We start from the raw sequence: 18,675 nt of genomic DNA, 5'->3' as shown, positions 1-18,675 counted from the left end.
GAGAACTGAGAGGGTTGAGGGCACCTCAGCATCTTAAGAAAACAGCATTGAAGAAAAAAGTAGGGCTGGACGGTGGCACAGGCCTTGAATCACAGCACTGGAGGCAGAGGCAGGTGGATCTCTGAATTGGAGGCCAGCCTGGCCTACAGAGTGAGTTCTAGGACTGCTACCACAGAGAAACCCTGTCTAGAAACACCAGAGAGAGGGAGGAAGTGGGGGGAGGGAAAGAGAGAGGAGGAAGGTGAGGGAGAGAGAAGGGTGAGGGAGAGAGGTGGGGAGGCAGGACCGTTGCTCTCATACCCCTCAGTCTTCTCTTACTGAGGATACAAAGCCCACATTTGAGAAGTGTCCACCATATACTTACAGGTCAGGGAGTCCCCATCTCTGAAGACAGAGACACAGAATCAGAACAGCCAAGACTTACTAAGTTCCTCACACCAGTTTCTGCCCATTAGCTGGCACCCTCTTCAATCACCATTCCCTACAGTTAAACACAACTTCTTCCAACTTGACTGAAAATACACAGGTCTGTGTGTAGCTTTTAGGTCTTTCTTTCCTTTCAAGGATTCCAGGTTTACATTAAGTAAGTTAGTATCTTTTCATGTTAATTTGTCTCATGTTGTAAAGACTTTGGCTGTGAACCTAGCAGGAGGCAAGAGGAAAACGAATATGCACACAACACACACACTCCTCTGCTTGGTACACAACGGAGAAAAGGCTTGGTCGTCCAGCTTTGGAGAATTTGCTAACGCCCACCACACACTTGAGTGAAGACCTCCGAGAAGACTGAAGACGATAAGTAGATGCCCTTCAGGATGACCTTCTCCAGCTAAGGTCATAGTGACACTTCTAGAAGCTTCCCTAAATCTGCATTTCCCCTCAGTGAGGTACTCCGCGTGGTGTGTGACTCTTCAGAGCAGTTCTCTTGCTCACCCTCCTGGCCTTCACCCTTTCTGCCGCAGAGCCTTGATGTGTGTAGGTTTTCCAAATGGTAGTTTGGCAAACACCCTCACTGTAGAGGTGCTCCCCCACAGGTAGGGGAGAAAAGCTATCTAGTTTCAGGGCAGAGGTGCAGACAATCTATTGGGGTCAAGCCTATCGGGGTCTACTGAAAATTGCCAACTGCAATTTTGTGAGACTCGGTTCTTCTAACAACTGAGGCAGGGCAAGCGCCAGTTCTGGGCTCTTACGTGTTGAGGACTCAAGCGGTTTTCATCTTCCCACGCTGTCTCGGGCTGGATGCCCAGAAAGGAAACCCAGGCACCCCATTCTAGGCCTCTGTCTCCTGCACCCTATCCTTACACAGCTTGTACTCTACGGGACTGGAGATTTCCAAAGCCTGGCTCGATCCCTCCCCAGTTTAGACCCTTCTGCTGCTTTGAATGGAAGGCTCATCGCTGCGTTAAAAGGCAGGAGCGGAGAAAGTTAGAAACTTGCATTTAAACTTTAGGAGCTGCGTCACCGCAGTCTCCTGGAGAAAGCTCTGTCGAGCGGGACAGATTCTTTGCAACTTGGAGGCGCCGGGCGTGGGGAGGAGGCGGCGCGCGGGGCGGGGGCGCACGGGGCCGGGGTGCAGGCGGGGACGCGGGGTGACGCGGCCCCGGGCCGCTGTACACTCAAGGGGCTCTCTCGGCTTCAGGAAGAGTCCGGCTGCACTGGGCTGGGAGCCCGGCGGGACACGGACCGGGAGGCTGGCAGCCCGCGGGCGAGCCGCGCTGGGGGGCCGAGGCCGGGGTCGGGGCCGGGGAGCCCCAAGAGCTGCCACAGCGGGGTCCCGGGGCCGCGGAAGGGCAATGGCTGCCAGCGGCATCACCTCGCTTCCCGCACTGCCGGAGGACGGCGGCGCCGCCTTCCCACCGGGCCACTTCAAGGACCCCAAGCGGCTCTACTGCAAGAACGGCGGCTTCTTCCTACGCATCCATCCCGACGGCCACGTGGATGGCGTCCGCGAGAAGAGCGACCCACACGGTGAGTTGCCACTTCCCACCCGCGTGCATGGTCTAGACCACACTGCTCCCTCGCCCCCGGGGACTTGGGACACTAAGACGCGGCCCCTAGGCACCGTGGACCCAGGGGTACAGGAAAGCAGCTTCATTCTGGTGTCCTCCTCAGGAATAGGGTCCCCGCACTGCACCTCTCCCCACCCAACCCCACTCCCGCCCCTGCCGCAACTCCAGGTGGGCTGGTCTCTCAGAGGCCACCTGTTGCAGCCTGGATGCCAGGATGCTTGAGACAAGGGACCCGCGGCTCTTGGGGGTTGGGGGTAGGCGTGTCTCAACCAGGGCTCTGGAGCTCCTTGGCATCCTGCAGTCACCCAAGGAAACAGAGGCAGGATGAAATGTTCTTCAGCTGAAACCCCCGCCCTTCAACTCTGACTTGGTGACCAACCACAGGGATGCGGCCCTTCCTCTCACAGCTATCACATTCTCCACCCAGCCAGTGTCTCCAAGTTACTCCAAAGAGGAAAGTTAAGGGAGCCAAAACAGACAAGAGACTAGCAAACCAACCCGTGACTTCCTTAGTAAAGCAGGGCAGACCTTGTTTCAGTGTGAAGTGCAGATCCCTTGATAGCACTGAAGTGGGGGGACCTACCTTGCAGGTACCTTGTGGGCGAGATAAGAATTACAGCTTGGATTTTGTAATAGAAATATACCCAGTCATGGATATAGGTCAGGATACAATCCTCTCCTAAATCAGTAGGCTCAACTTTAAGGGCTCCTAGATGTCACCTGCAGCGTTTGCTGTCACAGATTGGACCCAGCCTCCTGAGGCAGGGAGGAAACACCCGCCATTTCTGAGTTTCTATTCTAAATGCTTGTCTGGGGACCACACTTGAAGAGCCATTAGCTACAAAGGCCCAAGTGGGCTGGCTATTTTATGTCTCTAAGTATTTGAGGTGATAGAGACCGCATGAGTGAGCTTAGTTAAAACATCTGCTTTAAAGTCTGCATTCATTTTTAAGGGTTCAGATGGGATCCGACTTTTTTTTTTTTTTTTTTTTTTTGCTTTTGAGAAAGTGTTCTGGGGGCCTGAGGTCTTCCGTCCAGCAACTCTGTCTTTAAGATGCACAGGGAATTCTAGTCACTATGTAAGAAGCATAAAGACCAGAAGCCCCATGAACAAAAGAAGCTGCCTTGTGAATGTGACATACAGCTTGATATTTGCTGAGTATATTTAAAGCATAATAGGAAATGTAACTGACATAAAATATAAAAACTGTACATATTAATGAAATAGAGTGATTTTCAATACACCGTATGTTGTTTAAGCGGGTTTGAAAATACCTACCTCATGACTTACAATTTTAACGGTAAAACTTTACCTGGATGCTTTCCTCTCCTTTTAAAATGTGGCATGGTGTTTTCTGTTGTTACTGCTGGTATCACTGCTGTGTCCTCACTGCAAAACATCTTGTCACTACTTCTTGTTTCCTGAGTCCAGAGCACTAAGAGATTATGTGTCTATAATTTGTTTCGGGCCTGCTGGAATTTAGAAAACCTTATTAACTGAAAACTTGTTTGAAAGCTATCCTATGAGCCAGCACCATTTTTCTATTCTACTGTAGAGTAGAAGTTAAACGATGTGTCTTTGTCTCTGAGCTTCATCTGCCGTTGTCTCAGCTGCTAGGGCAAGCTGATATGTGTCTGGAGTGGTTTTATTCTTTGCTGAAGCACACGCTGTTTGAAAGCTTGTTTCCTGACTAGGGGCAGACAAGGGGCAGAAAAGCATCTCCCAGTCTAGGTTCTGTTTGGAACTCTACCTGATGCTTTTGTCTTTGCACGACGCGTTAGTTGCAGAATTATATTTTCTTTGAAGCCTTTTGCCTTATAATAAGCCAGAGCTGAGTGGGGGATAATTCTGAACTGCATAATATACTGCCACCCTGTAAAAACAGTTGTGCATCTTCCCAAATATCGTGTGGGTTTCAATTGTTGTTGTTGTTGTTGTTCCTCTCCTCCTCTTCTTCTTCCCCTCCTCCTTCTCCTGCTCCTCCTTCTTTTTGATAGGACCTCCCTATGTAACCCAGGCTGGCTTCTTTTCTTTTTTTATTAGATATTTTCTTTATTTACATTTCAAATGTTATCCCCTTTTCAGGTTCCCCCTCTGAAAAGCCCCTGTCCCACCCCCCTCTCCCTGTTTCTATGAGGGTGCTCTCCCACCCACCCACCTACTCCTACCTCATCACCTTAGCATTCCCCTATACTGGGGCATGGAGCCTTCACCAGGACCAAGGGCCTCTCTTCCCATTGATGTCCAATAAGGCCATCCTCTGCTACATATGCGACTGGAGCCATGGGTCCCTCCATGTGTACTCGTTGGTTGGTGGTTTAGTCCCTGAGAGCTCTGGGGGTATTGGTTGGTTCATATTGTTGTTCCTCCTATGGGGCTGCAAACCCCTTCAGCTCCTTGAGTCCTTTCTCTAGCTCCTCCTTTGGGGACCCTGTGCTCAGTCCAATGGTTGGCTGAGAGCATCAACTTCTGTATTTGTCAGGCACTGGCAGAGCCTCTCAGGAGACTGTTATATCAGGCTCCTGTCAGCAAGCACTTGTTGGCATCCACAATAGTGTCTGGGTTTGGTAACTGTATATGGTATGGATCCCCAGGTGGGGCTGTCTCTGCATGGCCTTTCCTTCAGTCTCTGCTCCACACTTTGTATCTCCTCCCATGGGTATTTTAAGAAGAACAGTTAGCATGTAGAGGAATGCAAATTGATCCATTCTTATCTCCTTGTATAAAGCTCAAGTCCAAGTGGATCAAGGACCTCCACATAAAACCAGATACACTGAAACTAATAGAAAAGAAAGTGAGGAAGAAAGTGTGCACATGGGCACAGAGGAAAGTTTCCTGAACAGAACACCAATATCTTATACTCTAAGATCAAGAATTGACAAATGGAACCTCATAAAATTGCAAAGCTTCTGTAAGGCAAAGAACACTGTCAATAGGACAAAACAGCAACCAACAGATTGGGAAGAGATCTTTACTAACCAGGCTGGTTTCAAACTCAAGATTTTCCTGCCTCAGCCTCCTGCCTTCTGAGTTGTGGGATTAGAGGTCATTTGTCACCATGTACAACTTAGTTTGTAATTTTACTTAAAATTTATTTTTCAGCTTTATTTTATTTTATGTGCATGAGTGTTTTGCCTGCTTGTCTGTCTGTGCAGCACCTGCATGCAGTGCCTGTGGGGGGTCAGAAAAGGATACTGGATTTCCTGGAACTAGAATTAGGATTATTGGGAGCCATCATCGTGTGAGTGCTGAGATCTGAACCTCTTTGAGAGAAGCAAATGCTCTTAACTGCTGAGCCATTTCTCCACCCCACCCCACCCTCAATTCTGTAGTCTCTAACTGCGGGATTCTCAAATGGAGTAATTTGACAACTGTTAGAGACATTTGTAGACATCATAACCTTAAAAGGGCACTTCCCATATTTAGTGAGGGCACCTCCTGTTATTTAATAGGGTGTACTCCTGCTGTTTAACGAGGGCCGTTCCTGTGTATTTAGTGGGGAACCCTCCTGTGTGCCCCCAACTAAACCATTCTAGAACTAAGAAACTTGCTAACTTTGTCATTAGCAAAGGCAGATGGTCACAGTCAGGAGTAAAATAACTCGCCAAGATCCTTGCCAACAACTAAGTTGTCTAAAGGATGTCTTCTTCCTGACCGAAGCACCAACCTAGATCACTTTTTTGAACATACCCTTATATACAGCATGCTTTCCTAGCATGTGGGAAGTCCACTGATGGTCCAGCAGGCTGAAGGGCAGACAAAGTGGCAGTATCACCTCAACCATACCCTTCCCCAAACAAACCGAGAAATAAGAGTGGTCTCAGTCCTCAAGGGGTCCACTTGACCCAGAACTATATCCCCCGTGATTTAGTCCTTTCTGTTTCGATCTCTTCCAAGGTGCAGGGAGCTCTGAAAGTCAGATACAATCCCATGGTGCCGGTACAGGCCGGTGTTAATGTCAGCTTGGGAGAAGCTGGAGTCAGGACAGAGGGAGCCAATCTAAGAAAACACTTCCATAAGATCAGGCTGTGGGCCAGTGCTCCTCAGCATCCCTATCACTGCCACCCTTCAATACAGTTCCTCATGTTGTGGTAACCCCCAACCATAAAATTATTTTCATTGCTACTTCATAACTGTAGTTTTACTACTTTTATAAATCATAACATAAATGGGGTCAAGACCCACAGGTTGAGAACTGCAGTTTTAGGCAGCCACATAGGACATTTTCTTAATTAGTGATTGATGGGGGAAGACCCAGCCCATTGTTGGTGGTACCATCCTGGGCTGGTGGTCCTGGGTTCTGTAAGAAAACAGTCTGAGCAAGCCATGAGGAGCAAGCCAGTTAGCAGCATCCTTCCATGGCTTCAGCATCAGCTCCTGCTTTCAGTCTCCAACCCAGTTTAAGTTTCTGCTTTGGCTCCCCACAATGGACTGTGGTCTAGGATCTGTAAGCCAAATATAAACCTTTTCCTCTCCCAAGTTGCGTTGGTAATGGTATTTCATCATAGCACTAGTAATCCTAACTAAGACAGCGACTGAATGAAATCCCAAGTGCCATGGAGTTCTGGGGAGCATGCTTTGAAGACTGTGGTCTACACAGTGGGTTCTGGGTAGCTGTGGAGTACAGTTCAGCTACAGGAAAATGAGCTAGGTGAGGACAAGTATGGAGTGTCCTGGAAGGGAGGCCAGAGGTGACACCCAAACACAGGGGTTTCCAGGTTCTCAGTGTTGCCCGCCTCCTGGTTATTCCCCAAGTTCTTTTCACTCAGAGGGGCCTGTTTTCTGGACCTTTTCACTTAAAGGCCTACAAGATCTTTATTTGACATGGGAGCTATGATAGAAGCAAGGTGCCACAAGAGATCACAGTCTGCTTCTCCAGCACATGGGCTGTGCACACACCTTCCCTCCGGCATCCTTGAGTTTGGTCTTGGCAAGCTTCCTCTGATGTCTCGGGAAATGCGCTTGCTTTATTGAGTGTCTGCTCTATAGCCTTAAGTGGGAGGGAGGTAGGATGGGGAGGTGTGTGGGGGGGTGTCACGTGAAATGTTCCAGGAGAAAGAACATTTTTACCCCAAGCAGCACGTATGGCATGTGGAGGAGTGTGAGATGTAGGCTGCCTGTGGACATGCTAGCATTAAATCTATTCCAGATGTTCTTAGTTAGGGGAAATGAAGGTAATTAGAAATGCTGGACCTACCCTGGGCTTCTCCTGATTACTGATTGGTCACAATTCTCTGCTTCCAGGCATCAGGTGGGGGATTGGGGACCTGAGCTCAGCAGAGGTTGATGGTTACCCACAAGGAGCGGGGATGACAGCCAGGTCAGCCTGCCTCCTGCACTCTTTGCCACTCGACGCATTCCACATGGCGCCAAAAATAAAAACACGGGTTGTGAAATTCACAGATCTCATTTTGTTGAAGCTCAGAGAAGTAGCCAGTGGCCTGAGTTACCCTCCTGATTCACTCTCCTGACCCAGCTTCTTGCCCACTTAGCCGCCAACCTGCCAGGCCTGCCTTTACAGCCTCCTTGCCCTCTCCTGTTCTGTAGTTGTGGTACCCTCTGGATGCCTGTGGCTAATCTTCCTCAGTTTCTGGACAGTGAGGGCCAGATGCTTCGAGGGCTCCATGAGCCCACTCTTGCTGTTTTGTGAGAATTCTGGGCAACGTAGCCTTAGCTTTTCCATTGCCCCGTGTAAATGCAGCCATTCATTTAATGGTTCTAGATGCTCTGGCCCTCCCCTCCTCTGGTCATATCTGGCAAGTTGTTCCTGCCAATTTGCCTTAATAAGCATGGTATTTACGGTAATGCTGTTTGTGTGCAGTAAACAAATGAGGTCAGCCTCTCAGCTCATTAATCCTGGAAGTCATGTAATCTGTACTGCAATGAAAGGACAATTCATGAGTCACAGATATTACCACACCTTAGGAGTCTTTAAAAGATGAGCTTAATGCCAAGTGACATCAGCCTGAAGGAGGCAAGATCCCCTCCTGATGTGCCCTGAGGGCTTTTGTTGGATTTACACAACATCCATTATGTAACCAGACTTTTGACACTATGACAATCTGAGAATTCTCTGATTTATGTCATGTGATATAAACAGACATCATTTAAAAGTTCAATTTGAAAAAAAAATCTTGTAGATGCAATTAACAAACTATGACCAAGCTTGCAAGTGAACGTTCAGTGATGCTGGCCATCTGTCCTCAGCGTGCTAGTAGGGGCCTGTAGGGTCTCTTGCACTGACAGTTGGATGGTGACTACACGTGTTGGGAGTCTTCTCATCTTTTCCCAAGTCCTGTCTTTGTTGGTCTTCCAACAGTCTTCCCAGGCCTCTTTGCCCTGAAGCGCACATCTGTAAGAAGGCTGGCCACAAAATGAGCACATCTGGGGCACACAGCTTAACTTCATTAGCATAGTCTGTCCAAACAAGTCTTTGTGTTGGGTTTTTGTTTGTTTACTTGTTGTTGTTGTTGTTGTTGTTGTTTTTTTGAGCTTTCTGGGTTTTAATGTCAAGAATCTAGTCTTGTCCTTTTGTCATTGCTAAACACTTAGGCCATGTGTGTGTGTGTGTGTATGGGTGTGTGTGTGTGTGTGTGTGTTTGTATCTTATTTATGCAGAGAGCACAGGCCACTGCTGCTGCAATATGTTTGTCAATGAGGATGTTCACACAAGATTTGCTTGTCACGGGCTGGAGAGATGGCTCAGCCATTAAAGGCTAGGCTCACAACCAAAAATATATGATTTGCTTGTCACATATGCTATGTAAATGTTATGGTGATCTCATGGAAACAGACATCTCACCAAGTGGAGAACTGTTGGTTGGTCAGGCAGAAAAAGCTGCAGGTTTCCACTGGGGAGTCAATCCTCCCTGGTGAGAAGGATTCGGGAGAAAGCCAAGCCACCATGAGGTCCCTCAGCTGTGGCAGGCCAGGAGGATGGCATTGTTAGAGGTCCCAGAAGATCAGTAAGAGTATGGGAGAAGGGAGTAGTGCTGTCAGGTGAGCATGTGTGATAGGTAAGCCAGAGCCAGCCACATAGTGGCCAGTCTCAGAGTTCCCTGGCTCATAAGTATCAGCACAGGGCCTTGAAATATGGTCTCAGAAGCACAGCAGTACAATCCTGGGAGCCATCTATAAAGTTCCATTTTTTTTTTTAAATAACTCCAGTGGGTATTAGCATTGGGCTACTAAGGCTCACAGTTTAGGGCTAGTTCATTAGCACATCAAAGTCTGTTTGGGCTTGGCTCACATTGAAGCTGCTTATCCACTTACCCGTGGCCGGCTCCTATCTTGGAAGCATTGCATTATTTCAAGTCACAAAAAATGGTGTTCAAGTTATTCAAGATGGTTTCACTTATGCTTGTAACAAATTAGAAATAATTCTTATACTATGGAACTCTAGCCAAGCATCAGACAGATAAAATTCACTGTGGTTTGAGATGTTTGCTTCTTATACCCACCATTAGATCAGCTAACTATCTGCCTATCAAAGTTCTTTTTAATAATTGTGGCCCGGGGCCCTCTACGTTGTGTTGTGTTGTTGTGTGCCTCTGGAACATAGGAGAGGCTGCGAGCAGGTTGTGAGGTCCCTTCTGAGTCACAGACAGTGGCTCTTAGAAGCCGGAGTGGACTGCCCTTAACCTCTGTCTGATTATTTTTAGTCTGAAGAAATGCAGGAACAGTGAGCCAGTATTCAGTGTTTAACTTCTGTCTCTTCCTAGTAGACAGACCTCTGCGTCGCTTCCTACTCAAGGTGATTTACCCGGTGTAGCCTTGCTGCTTGCTCACTCAATCATAGCAACCTGGAGTGTGTGTGTGCGTGTGTGTGTGTGTGTGTGTGTGTGTGTGTGCGCATGTGTGTGTGTGTGCGCATGTGTATGTGCGTGTGCCTCGTGTGCGCACGTGTCCCTTTTCAAAGTGTTATTGACCTCAGTTGACCTCTCTCTTGGATCATCAGTAGAATTCCTCAGTAAAAGTTCCCAGGTTTTCAGAGTATTTTGGAGATTAAGGAGATGAAGGAAAACAGGTCAAAACCAGGGTTACATGCCAGGTGCAATGGAAGCATTCAAAGAGTTACCTTTATTTAATTCATAGTTAATTATATTAATTTATAATACAAGTTTATGATTAAGAATTCAAATTATATCCCCCCAGAAAAGGATGGTTTATTTGTCTTAAGAGAAATGTGTGCAAAGGAGTAATGATCTGACCGGGTTCTGTGAGTTTACTGTTGAGAAGATGCTGGGACTCCTGGGAGGATCCCGGACCTCTCTGTGAGATGAGTTAACTCAGTACACCCTGAGTGTTTGGGGATGGCGGAGCGTTCCCCACGGACACCTGCTCAGCTGAGGCTTGTAGGCTGCAGTGTGTGCAGACACTTGCTCAGACTTCATTCAAGATAATTTTATCTCGCAGTGTTGTATTTGGGAAATTTAGTATACCTTGGAGGCTTTTTTCTTTTTAAGGGTAATCAATAAAAAGATGATTGCTTCTCAGTTTAAATGAACAGTACAGCTTAATTTGATCAGCAGTTCTGATTTCTTTAAGAGCATTTATCACTTTTGCTTTAGATTTGAAAAACTTACATACATGTGTGTCTGTCTTGTCACTGCATGGTGTGTGTGTGAGTGTGTGTGCGTGTATGTATGTATGTTGTAACTGTGCATGCATACTGAGGCCAGAAGAGGGAGTTGGGTACCCAGGAGCTGGAATTACAGATATGCTGGGCCTGACCTGTGGCCTCTGTAAGGATAGCAAGAGCTCTTCCTTTGAAGCACAAACTAGTCTGGAACCCTTGGTGATCGATCCCCCTGTCTCAACCCCAAGTGCTGGGATTACTGTTGTGAGCCACTATGGCCTGCAGCATTTAGGATTATTATTTAATAATGAGCTGTGGGATTCATTTTTCCTCCAGTTCTGAGAGCTATTGATGCTTTCTCAGTGGTTCAAACCCCGAGGCCCATTGTCTCCTTTGATTCATTCCACCTGCTTTCCATTTTATAAAATCCTTTCAACCTCGCCTTGGCCTCAGGGTTCTGTGCCAACCACTGAGAAACCATCCTCCAGTGCATTTCATCCTCCAGTGCCTTTCCCAGCTTGCCACCAGCTTTCCCAGCTTGCCACCTTCCCATGACACGTGGCACTGTTGCCTGGCTTCTTGGAGTCCTTGGGTTTCAATCATCTACATTAAGAGAGTTCCCGTCCCCTGCCCAGCTGATTTCCTGCATGCTTCTTGTGTCTGGTCTTTTGCTTTGCTGTTCCCTGCCTCTCGGTTTTGAATCTCTCTCTCTCTCTCTCTCTCTCTCTCTCTCTCACTCTCTCTCTCTCTCTCTCTCTCTCTCTCTCTCCTCTCTGTGTAAGTTCTAGAATTTCTTGAGCAGGTCCCTTTTAGTCTCTTGCAATCCCCTGCCCCTGTGTTTCCACTGTTCTAAGGACAGGCGCCCACCATGCCTCAGCATAGCAAGTCACTAGCTCAGGATGGGTCCTTCTCCTACCGAGTTTCCATGTCTGTTAAGCTGCTTTTCTAGAGGCCAGAGACTGAGACCAGCTGCCTTTCCCTTTCCTCATTAAGTATGTGTGCACGTCCACACTTGGTTCTGTCTCCCAGTCTTCAGGGTCTTATTTGCCCTCCTCTTGGTTCCTTCTGCTGCTTTCCCGAATTATTAACTACACCTGTTGATGTTCTCAAATGTGGCTGTGTCAAAATACCCAACAGAAAGCAACTCAAGGAGAAAATCACACAATTACAGGTTAGCAGGGAGATAAAGGCGGCAGGACCTTAAAGTGTAATCACATTGCAGCCACAGTTGAGCACAGAGAGGTGAAGCTCAGCTCACTTTCCTGACAGTGCTACAGTCTGGGAGCTAGACCTAAAGGATGGCGGCCCTCCATTTTTAGGTTCCATCCTCTCACATCAGTTAACATAACCAAGGTAATCCTCACAGACTCGCCTCCAGACCCATCTGATCTGGACAATCTGTCACGGAGACTCCTTCTGTCAGTGTAACCTAATCATCCCACGACCATCAGCATCTTCTGTCTCTGTCTCTGCCGATTGTCGAAATCCCCAAGACTGCCGTGCTCGATGCCTCGGTGCCTCTGCCGTGGTAGATCCACCTCTCTTTCCACAGTTGGACTCTCCTAATCTAGTTTCAGTTTTCCAATTACTCTGTCTCCTCAATTTCCCTCTGGCACCCTCCTCCCATTCTTACTGTTCTCTGAGAAAATCCAACATAACCTACCTCAGCAGCTCCCTCTGACCCCTTCTCTGTCTTCCCAAGGAGAGCTTGCAGAGTCCATAGTTTTTGACTCCTGCCCTACTGTAGAGGCAAACACTTTTATTTACCTGATGGTTTATGCATCTGTGTATTGAACTGGATCTGTGACCACCTTGAAGTAAGGAGTCGGTCACAATTCCTTAATCCACCCTCACTCGCAGTAGCCACTCAGAAATGTTTCGTGTGTTAACCATTCGCCGAGCAAGCTAGCCAGAACTTTCTGCCTGCCTTCTGGCCTCCTGGCCATGCCCCTTTCTTACTTCAGCCAGGCTGACCATTCTAGCTGGAACCCCTGTTTCCTCTCCCTCCCCGCCCAGCTCCTGTGGACCATCCACAACGCAGTCAGTTCTCAGAGTTGTCAGTACCATCCCCAGTTGGATTGAGCCTAGAAGGGATTTTTAAAACACTGAAGTAGTCTAGACACTCTGGGTTTCTTAAACAGCTCCACAGTTTCTTGTGTGTTGAGAGACTGGGGTTGAGCTGCTTGCTCCTTTGAGGCTCCCCGTGCCTCCGTTTCTGAATTTGGGGTCTGTGTGAGGTGTAATGGGGGTTCAACCAGCCAGCTTCCCTCCCTCTCTGTTCCTTCCCGCCATTCTTCCCTCCTTTTTTTCTAGCCTTCCCCCTTTCCATCTCTCTCTCTCTCTCTCTCTCTCTCTCTCTCTCTCTCTCTCTCTCTCTCTCTCTCTTTTTACTTTGAGCTAGGTGAGCATTCTGCCACAGGACTGTGTCTAAGGACTGCGATGTTAGTAAGCACGATGGCATGTGAGGGATGTGCAGTGTGAGTTGCCATGGTAGCCCCGCAGTTCTTCTGTTCAGGCACCTTTCTCACTAGCCCGAGCAAGCAATGCTCCCATGGAAGCCTTTCTCCCTAGCTTTCTCCCCAGCTCTGGAGGAGAGACTCACTGCTTCTATTTGATCTTGACGCTCAGCTCCAGAACTGCTTCCTGGCCTCTCACAGAGGAAGCCAGCAGATCTCTGTGCCAGGTGCCAGAATGCTTCACCATCATCTCACTGAGGAACGCAGACTGGGGTTGGGGGAAGCGGTGCATACTTGACTCGGGCACCTTAATGACTAAGCCGCTCTTGTTCCAAGTGGCAAACCACAGATCACTTCATAAAGGAGGACTGAGGGCTGCCTGGCACCCTTGTTGATGTCCGTTTTGGCTGTGAGGAAATGGCGCAGAGAGCTTCACTCAGATTTACAAGCCAGTATTCATCATAACAATCCGCAAAACTCTTAGAAGGACCGAGGCTGTGTGACAGAGTGAGTCAGGCTCTTTGTAATGGGATGTCTGCAGGGGAGGGTGGAGGAGAGAGGGCTGAATAACCATCCCTGAATAACTGTCTCCTCTGCCTCCTCTCTAGATTGAATCATTTTATAAACAGGAAACAATTCATAGGTTTTGTAATGGTCATTATACAAACAGGAACCGGAAGTGCATGAAACAGTGGAGCGGTGCCTCCATTTAAAGGTTCCTTTTCAAGGGACAGTGATGGGGTATGTGAAGACAAATCGCACACTTATTAAGATTGCTGGAAAACAAAAATTACTTTGGGGGACATACTACCTGATGAGCAGACTTTGTATTGAATTAGAAATATATTTTTCTACTATATATACGTATTATGTATTTAATATAGTATCTTTTGGGAGGTAGTTTTTTGTTTTTTGTTTTTGTTTTTTTGTTTTTGTTTTTTTTTTTTTGAGACAAGGTATCTCTTCCTGTCATGGGATTCACTCTGTAGACCAGGGCTGGCCTTGAATTCAGAGATCTGCCTGTCTCTGCCTCCCAAATGCTGGGATTAAAGGTGTGCACTACCATCATCCGGAATATATAGTATCTTTAAAACAATACCTGGTATGTGTGTGTCTTCTTCCTTTTTTATTTTTCTATTGTATTTTAATGAAGGTTGAAATTTTTCTTATAGCTACTTTTAACCTTGGTCTCATTTAAAGGTGACATGTGCATGTTTGTGTGTGCATAGGCTGCACATGGGTGTTGCATAGCATGAACGTATGTATGTTGGGGAAACTATTATTTACTAACTGGCTGGTGGAGACGTACGAGGAAAGGCTTTGGTTTTGGATGTTCTGGATCTGGGATGGTATGTTCTTGCATTTTACTGTTGTATTTTTCTGTTGTTTTCCAGCTTAACAGAAATAGATATTATTTATTTATTTATTTTCGAGACAGAGTTTCTCTGTGTAGCCCTGGCTGTCCTGGAACTCACTTTGTAGACCAGGCTGGCCTCGAACTCAGAAATCCGCCTGCCTCTGCCTCCCAAGTGCTGGGATTAAAGGCATGCGCCACCACGCCTGGCAGAAATAGATATTTTAAGATCCTTTGTCTAAGTCTCATTTAACCTTTCCTCTTTATGTAAGGACTCTTAGCCTTATTTCTTATTCATTTTATATCAGTTATTCAAAACCCAGAATCACAGAACTGGAATATAATTCAAGAGTGATTTGAAAGGCTGTGGTTGTGTTTGCTAGTATGTGAAGAAATGAGCTACAGAAGTTGCTGGAATTAAAAGCAGCTGCAGAGATACCCTTAGCTGTCAAAGGGCAGAAAAGTGCGGCCCGTATTGATTTCTGAAGGGTTGATACAAACGCCATGATGAATTCATGGATCTGTCTGACCTCATTCAGATAATGGATTCCTACACTGAGAGGCAGATTTCCTCCGCCCTACAGGGAGGAGGGCTAGGTGGTCAGCTTTCACCGCTGTATCCAAGGACCATACATTTACTCAGTATTGAACCAATGAATGAATGAATGAATGAATGACAATTTTGAGGACATGTTCTTTTCCTCTTTAGAAACAGAATTGTTTAAATCTCAACTACAAGCTTATGGATCAAGGATCATTCTTCATTTTACAGATAAGAAAAGGTTTTTCACTTGAGGCATTTCAAGCCCTGGTCTCTGTCTATGAGAACAAGCAGTGAATTCTGCATTCTAGAATCGTCCTGTTTAGAAGACAGGCCCACCGCAGAGTTCCACATGACAGAAATGTGACCAGAAACTGGTTTTGTGGCAGTGAGATCCAAGTTCTGATTTTGCTTGACGTACTGAACAATGCATCCACATTACAAGCATGAAAATTAAGAACCAAGGCTCAGGGGCTGGCAGAGGAAAGCTGCTATCCTCAAGGTCCAAGTGGCCACACAATGAAGAGAACATGGCATGAGTCATGTAAACATCTTCCAGAAGCAAAGATAGTTTGTTTTCTCTGTTGAAGAGAAGTTTGTCCGTTTTTCTCCCATGTTATCTGAGTTTGTAGGGGTGGGTACCTGGGTATACATCCTAGGCCTTTGAAGTTACAACATTTCTCTTTGGATGGGGGCTATGCTATGCGTAAAGCTAAAGGAAGCCATCTGCCCCTCCCCCAGTTTGTTTCTTGCTTAGGCCAAGGCTTTATTTCTATTTTTATTTTGACATTTATTTGCTTATCTGTTTATTTATTTTGGACATGATTTCCCTATGTAGCCTTGGCTGTCATGGAACTCACTTTGTAGACCTGGAACTCACAGAGACCTGCCTGTCTTCCTGCCTCTGTCTGCCTCTGCCTACCTCTGCCTGCCTCTGCCTACCGAGTACAGGAATTAAAGGTGTGCACCACCATTACCTGGCTTATTTTGACTTCTAGATCATGGTGTTCCTGCTGTTCCCATTGTTAAATCTGGTATAATATGCTCATGGTATTTGCTCGTCTGCCTTTTAGTCCATGGACAAAATTTCTGTCTCTAGGCTGACCTCTTATTTTCTAAATACGTTTATTAATGATCTAATGTCATGTAATACATTGGAAGCACATATTCACTCTAAATGATATAAAGGATAAAATGTCGATACTGATTTATCTTTATTATTGTTATACCAGGGATTGAACACCAGGCCCTGTGCATGCATGGGTGGGGTTGCCTATTTGTCACTGTGACAAAATTCCTGATATGCAGCCACCTGAGGGAGGAAGCCACCTGAAGGCTGTCTCTCTGGGGAAGTACAGCCCACCATAGAGAGGAAGCCTTGTGAAGCGAGTGGCTTGTGGCTTGGGCAACAAGAAAGTGAAGCCATATAAAGTTTGCAAGACCAATGGGCCTCTCTTTCCACTGATGGCTGACTAGGCCATCTTTTGATACATATGCAGCTAGAGTCAAGAGCTCCGGGGTACTGGTTAGTTCATAATGTTGTTCCACCTACAGGGTTGCAGATCTCTTTAGCTCCTTGGATACTTTCTCTAGCTCCTCCATTGGGGGCCCTGTGATCCATCCAATAGCTGACTGTGAGTATCCACTTCTGTGTTTGCTAGGCCCCGACATAGCCTCACAAGAGACAGCTATATCAGGGTCCTTTCAGCAAAATCTTGCTAGTGTATGCAATGGTGTCAGTGTTTGGAGGCTGACGCCAGGGCCAAGAAGTGGGAGTGGGTGGGTAGGGGAGTGTGGGGGGAGGATATGGGGGACTTTTGGGATAGCATTGGAAGTGTAAATGAAGAAAGTACCTAATTTAAAAAACAAAAAAAAAGAAATGTGTTCCAGGAAGCGGGAGTGGGTTGGAGAGCAGGGGAATGGGGGGGGGGCGCAGTGTATGAGGGACTTTCGGGATAGCACTTGAAATGTAAATGAAGAAAATTAATAAAAAATTGTTTAAAAAAAAAAGGAAAGTGAAGCCATTTGCTTACTTGGAGGCTGATTGGGAAACCATGGTTAGGTCTAAATCATTGCTATAACCCATAAGGTACCCTCACGCACCCAGCAACCCACATTTTCTAAAAATGCTTTATCTCCTAAGGCTGCACCACCTCCCACGATAGTGTCACCAGCTGGAGACTAAATATCCAAACACATGAACCTGTGGGACATTTGCCATTCAAACCATACTATTCTATCTGTGACTCGCAGAGGTTCACAGCCATCTCACATTGCAAATGTCACCACAGTTCCAACATCATTTAAAGGTCCAAAGCCCAAATGGAGGAATACACAGAGCAAGGAAAGACTGATCTATCCAGGAAGATAGAATCCAGCAGAGAGATCCCTGTCTGGCATCCAGGACTGTAACAGGCATGGGTGGACCCACCTGTCCTGTTCTGATGCCCAAAGCATATGTCCTTTCTCTTGGCTATACTTAGTACCTACACCTCTCCTTGGAGGGTGGCCCACATGCTTGGCATCTATTGCATCCTAGACTCTCCACTACAATCAGGCTTCGAATGAACAGCTTTACACAGTGGCCTCTTGGGGCCACTTGATAGGGAATCTAGTGCAGCCTGTTCTCTGTGGCTTCTGGGAACTTTAAGTCTCTATGATCTTAGAATTCTTGCATTTTGCACATCTGCAAAAACTAGTACCATGTGGTGAAGTTCTGCTGCTGGCTCTGTAGCGTGAACACCCTCACTATAGCTGTGGTAGCCTTTGTGTGCCTTGTTGGCTTGTTGAGAGGGAACCTCTACAGCAGCACTAGCTCTTGATGGGTATAGTCTTATGTACTTTATCTCTGTGTTGACCGTACAGTATCCCTTGCATTAATCCCTCTAGTGGCCGCCACTGCTTTATCCTCAGTTCTTTATCCCCTGCTGTAATTCCAGCCACCCTCCTCTTGTGCCAAACTGCATGTATTGCCTGTATGTCCTCTCTCACCATAAACCTGGTTAAAAGCATTGAGTAATAACCATTCCACAGGCTAGATACCACACTGCTGCAGAACTACCTTCTCTGAACAATTTAGCCTATCATTTTTTGAATTCAGCCTCAGACCTTTTGTTAGAATGTGGGTGTAAATTGCTTCTCGGCCTTTTGGCTAAGATCAAGTGTAGGATGTGGGCATAAGGTAGCAAGATATTTTGCCAGAATGTAACATAAAGGCCCCTAATTTCCAGCAGAGCCCTTGCTCTCCTCTGAAAGCTCACAAACCTGGCTTATGATATCCATTGAGCATGCTGGCTTCCCCCACCCTCATCTGAATGGCCCCTGAAGTCTTGCTTTCGGAACCCTGAGGCTTCTCTAATCTATAGCCTCAGACACTGCCATATTATCCCCACAGCTAGTTTCAGAAGCCCGTGAACTACCCGGCTGGGTTTAGCACAGTGAGGGCACCACTTTTCTTCTTTTCTCTTTCTTTTTCCTTTTCCTTTTCCATTTCCTTTTCCTTTTCCTTTCCCTTTCCCTTCCTTTCCTTTCTTTTTCCTTTCTCTCTCTCTCTCTCTCTCTCTCTCTCTCTCTCTCTCTCTCTCTCTCTCTCTCTCTCTCTCTCTCTCTCACAATGGTACAGGGTCTTGCTATACATCCCCTGGCTTGCCTGAACCTCACTGACTTGCTAGGTCACCCAAACTGCCCTTGAATATTCAACAGTACTTCTGCATCTGTCTCCTAGGAGCTAGGGCTT

General features: G+C 46.8%; 1 protein-coding gene across 1 annotated transcript in view; it reads left to right on the top strand.

Moving 5' to 3' along the window:
* Nucleotides 1-1,592: 1,592 nt before the first annotated feature.
* Fgf2 (fibroblast growth factor 2) overlaps nt 1,593-18,675 on the top strand; it is a 52,287-nt gene continuing 35,204 nt past the window's right edge. The window contains exon 1 of the mRNA XM_021158769.3: nt 1,593-1,968. Coding sequence (XP_021014428.1) covers nt 1,794-1,968 — 175 coding nt within the window. The 5' untranslated portion in view covers nt 1,593-1,793. The remainder of the gene's footprint in view (nt 1,969-18,675) is intronic.

Source organism: Mus caroli, unplaced genomic scaffold (assembly GCF_978045245.1).
Source record: "Mus caroli unplaced genomic scaffold, Mus_caroli_1 scaffold_3, whole genome shotgun sequence".
Taxonomy (NCBI): domain Eukaryota; kingdom Metazoa; phylum Chordata; class Mammalia; order Rodentia; family Muridae; genus Mus; species Mus caroli.
Note: the sequence above shows the minus strand (reverse complement) of the source record. Positions and strands in the feature narration are given on the sequence as shown.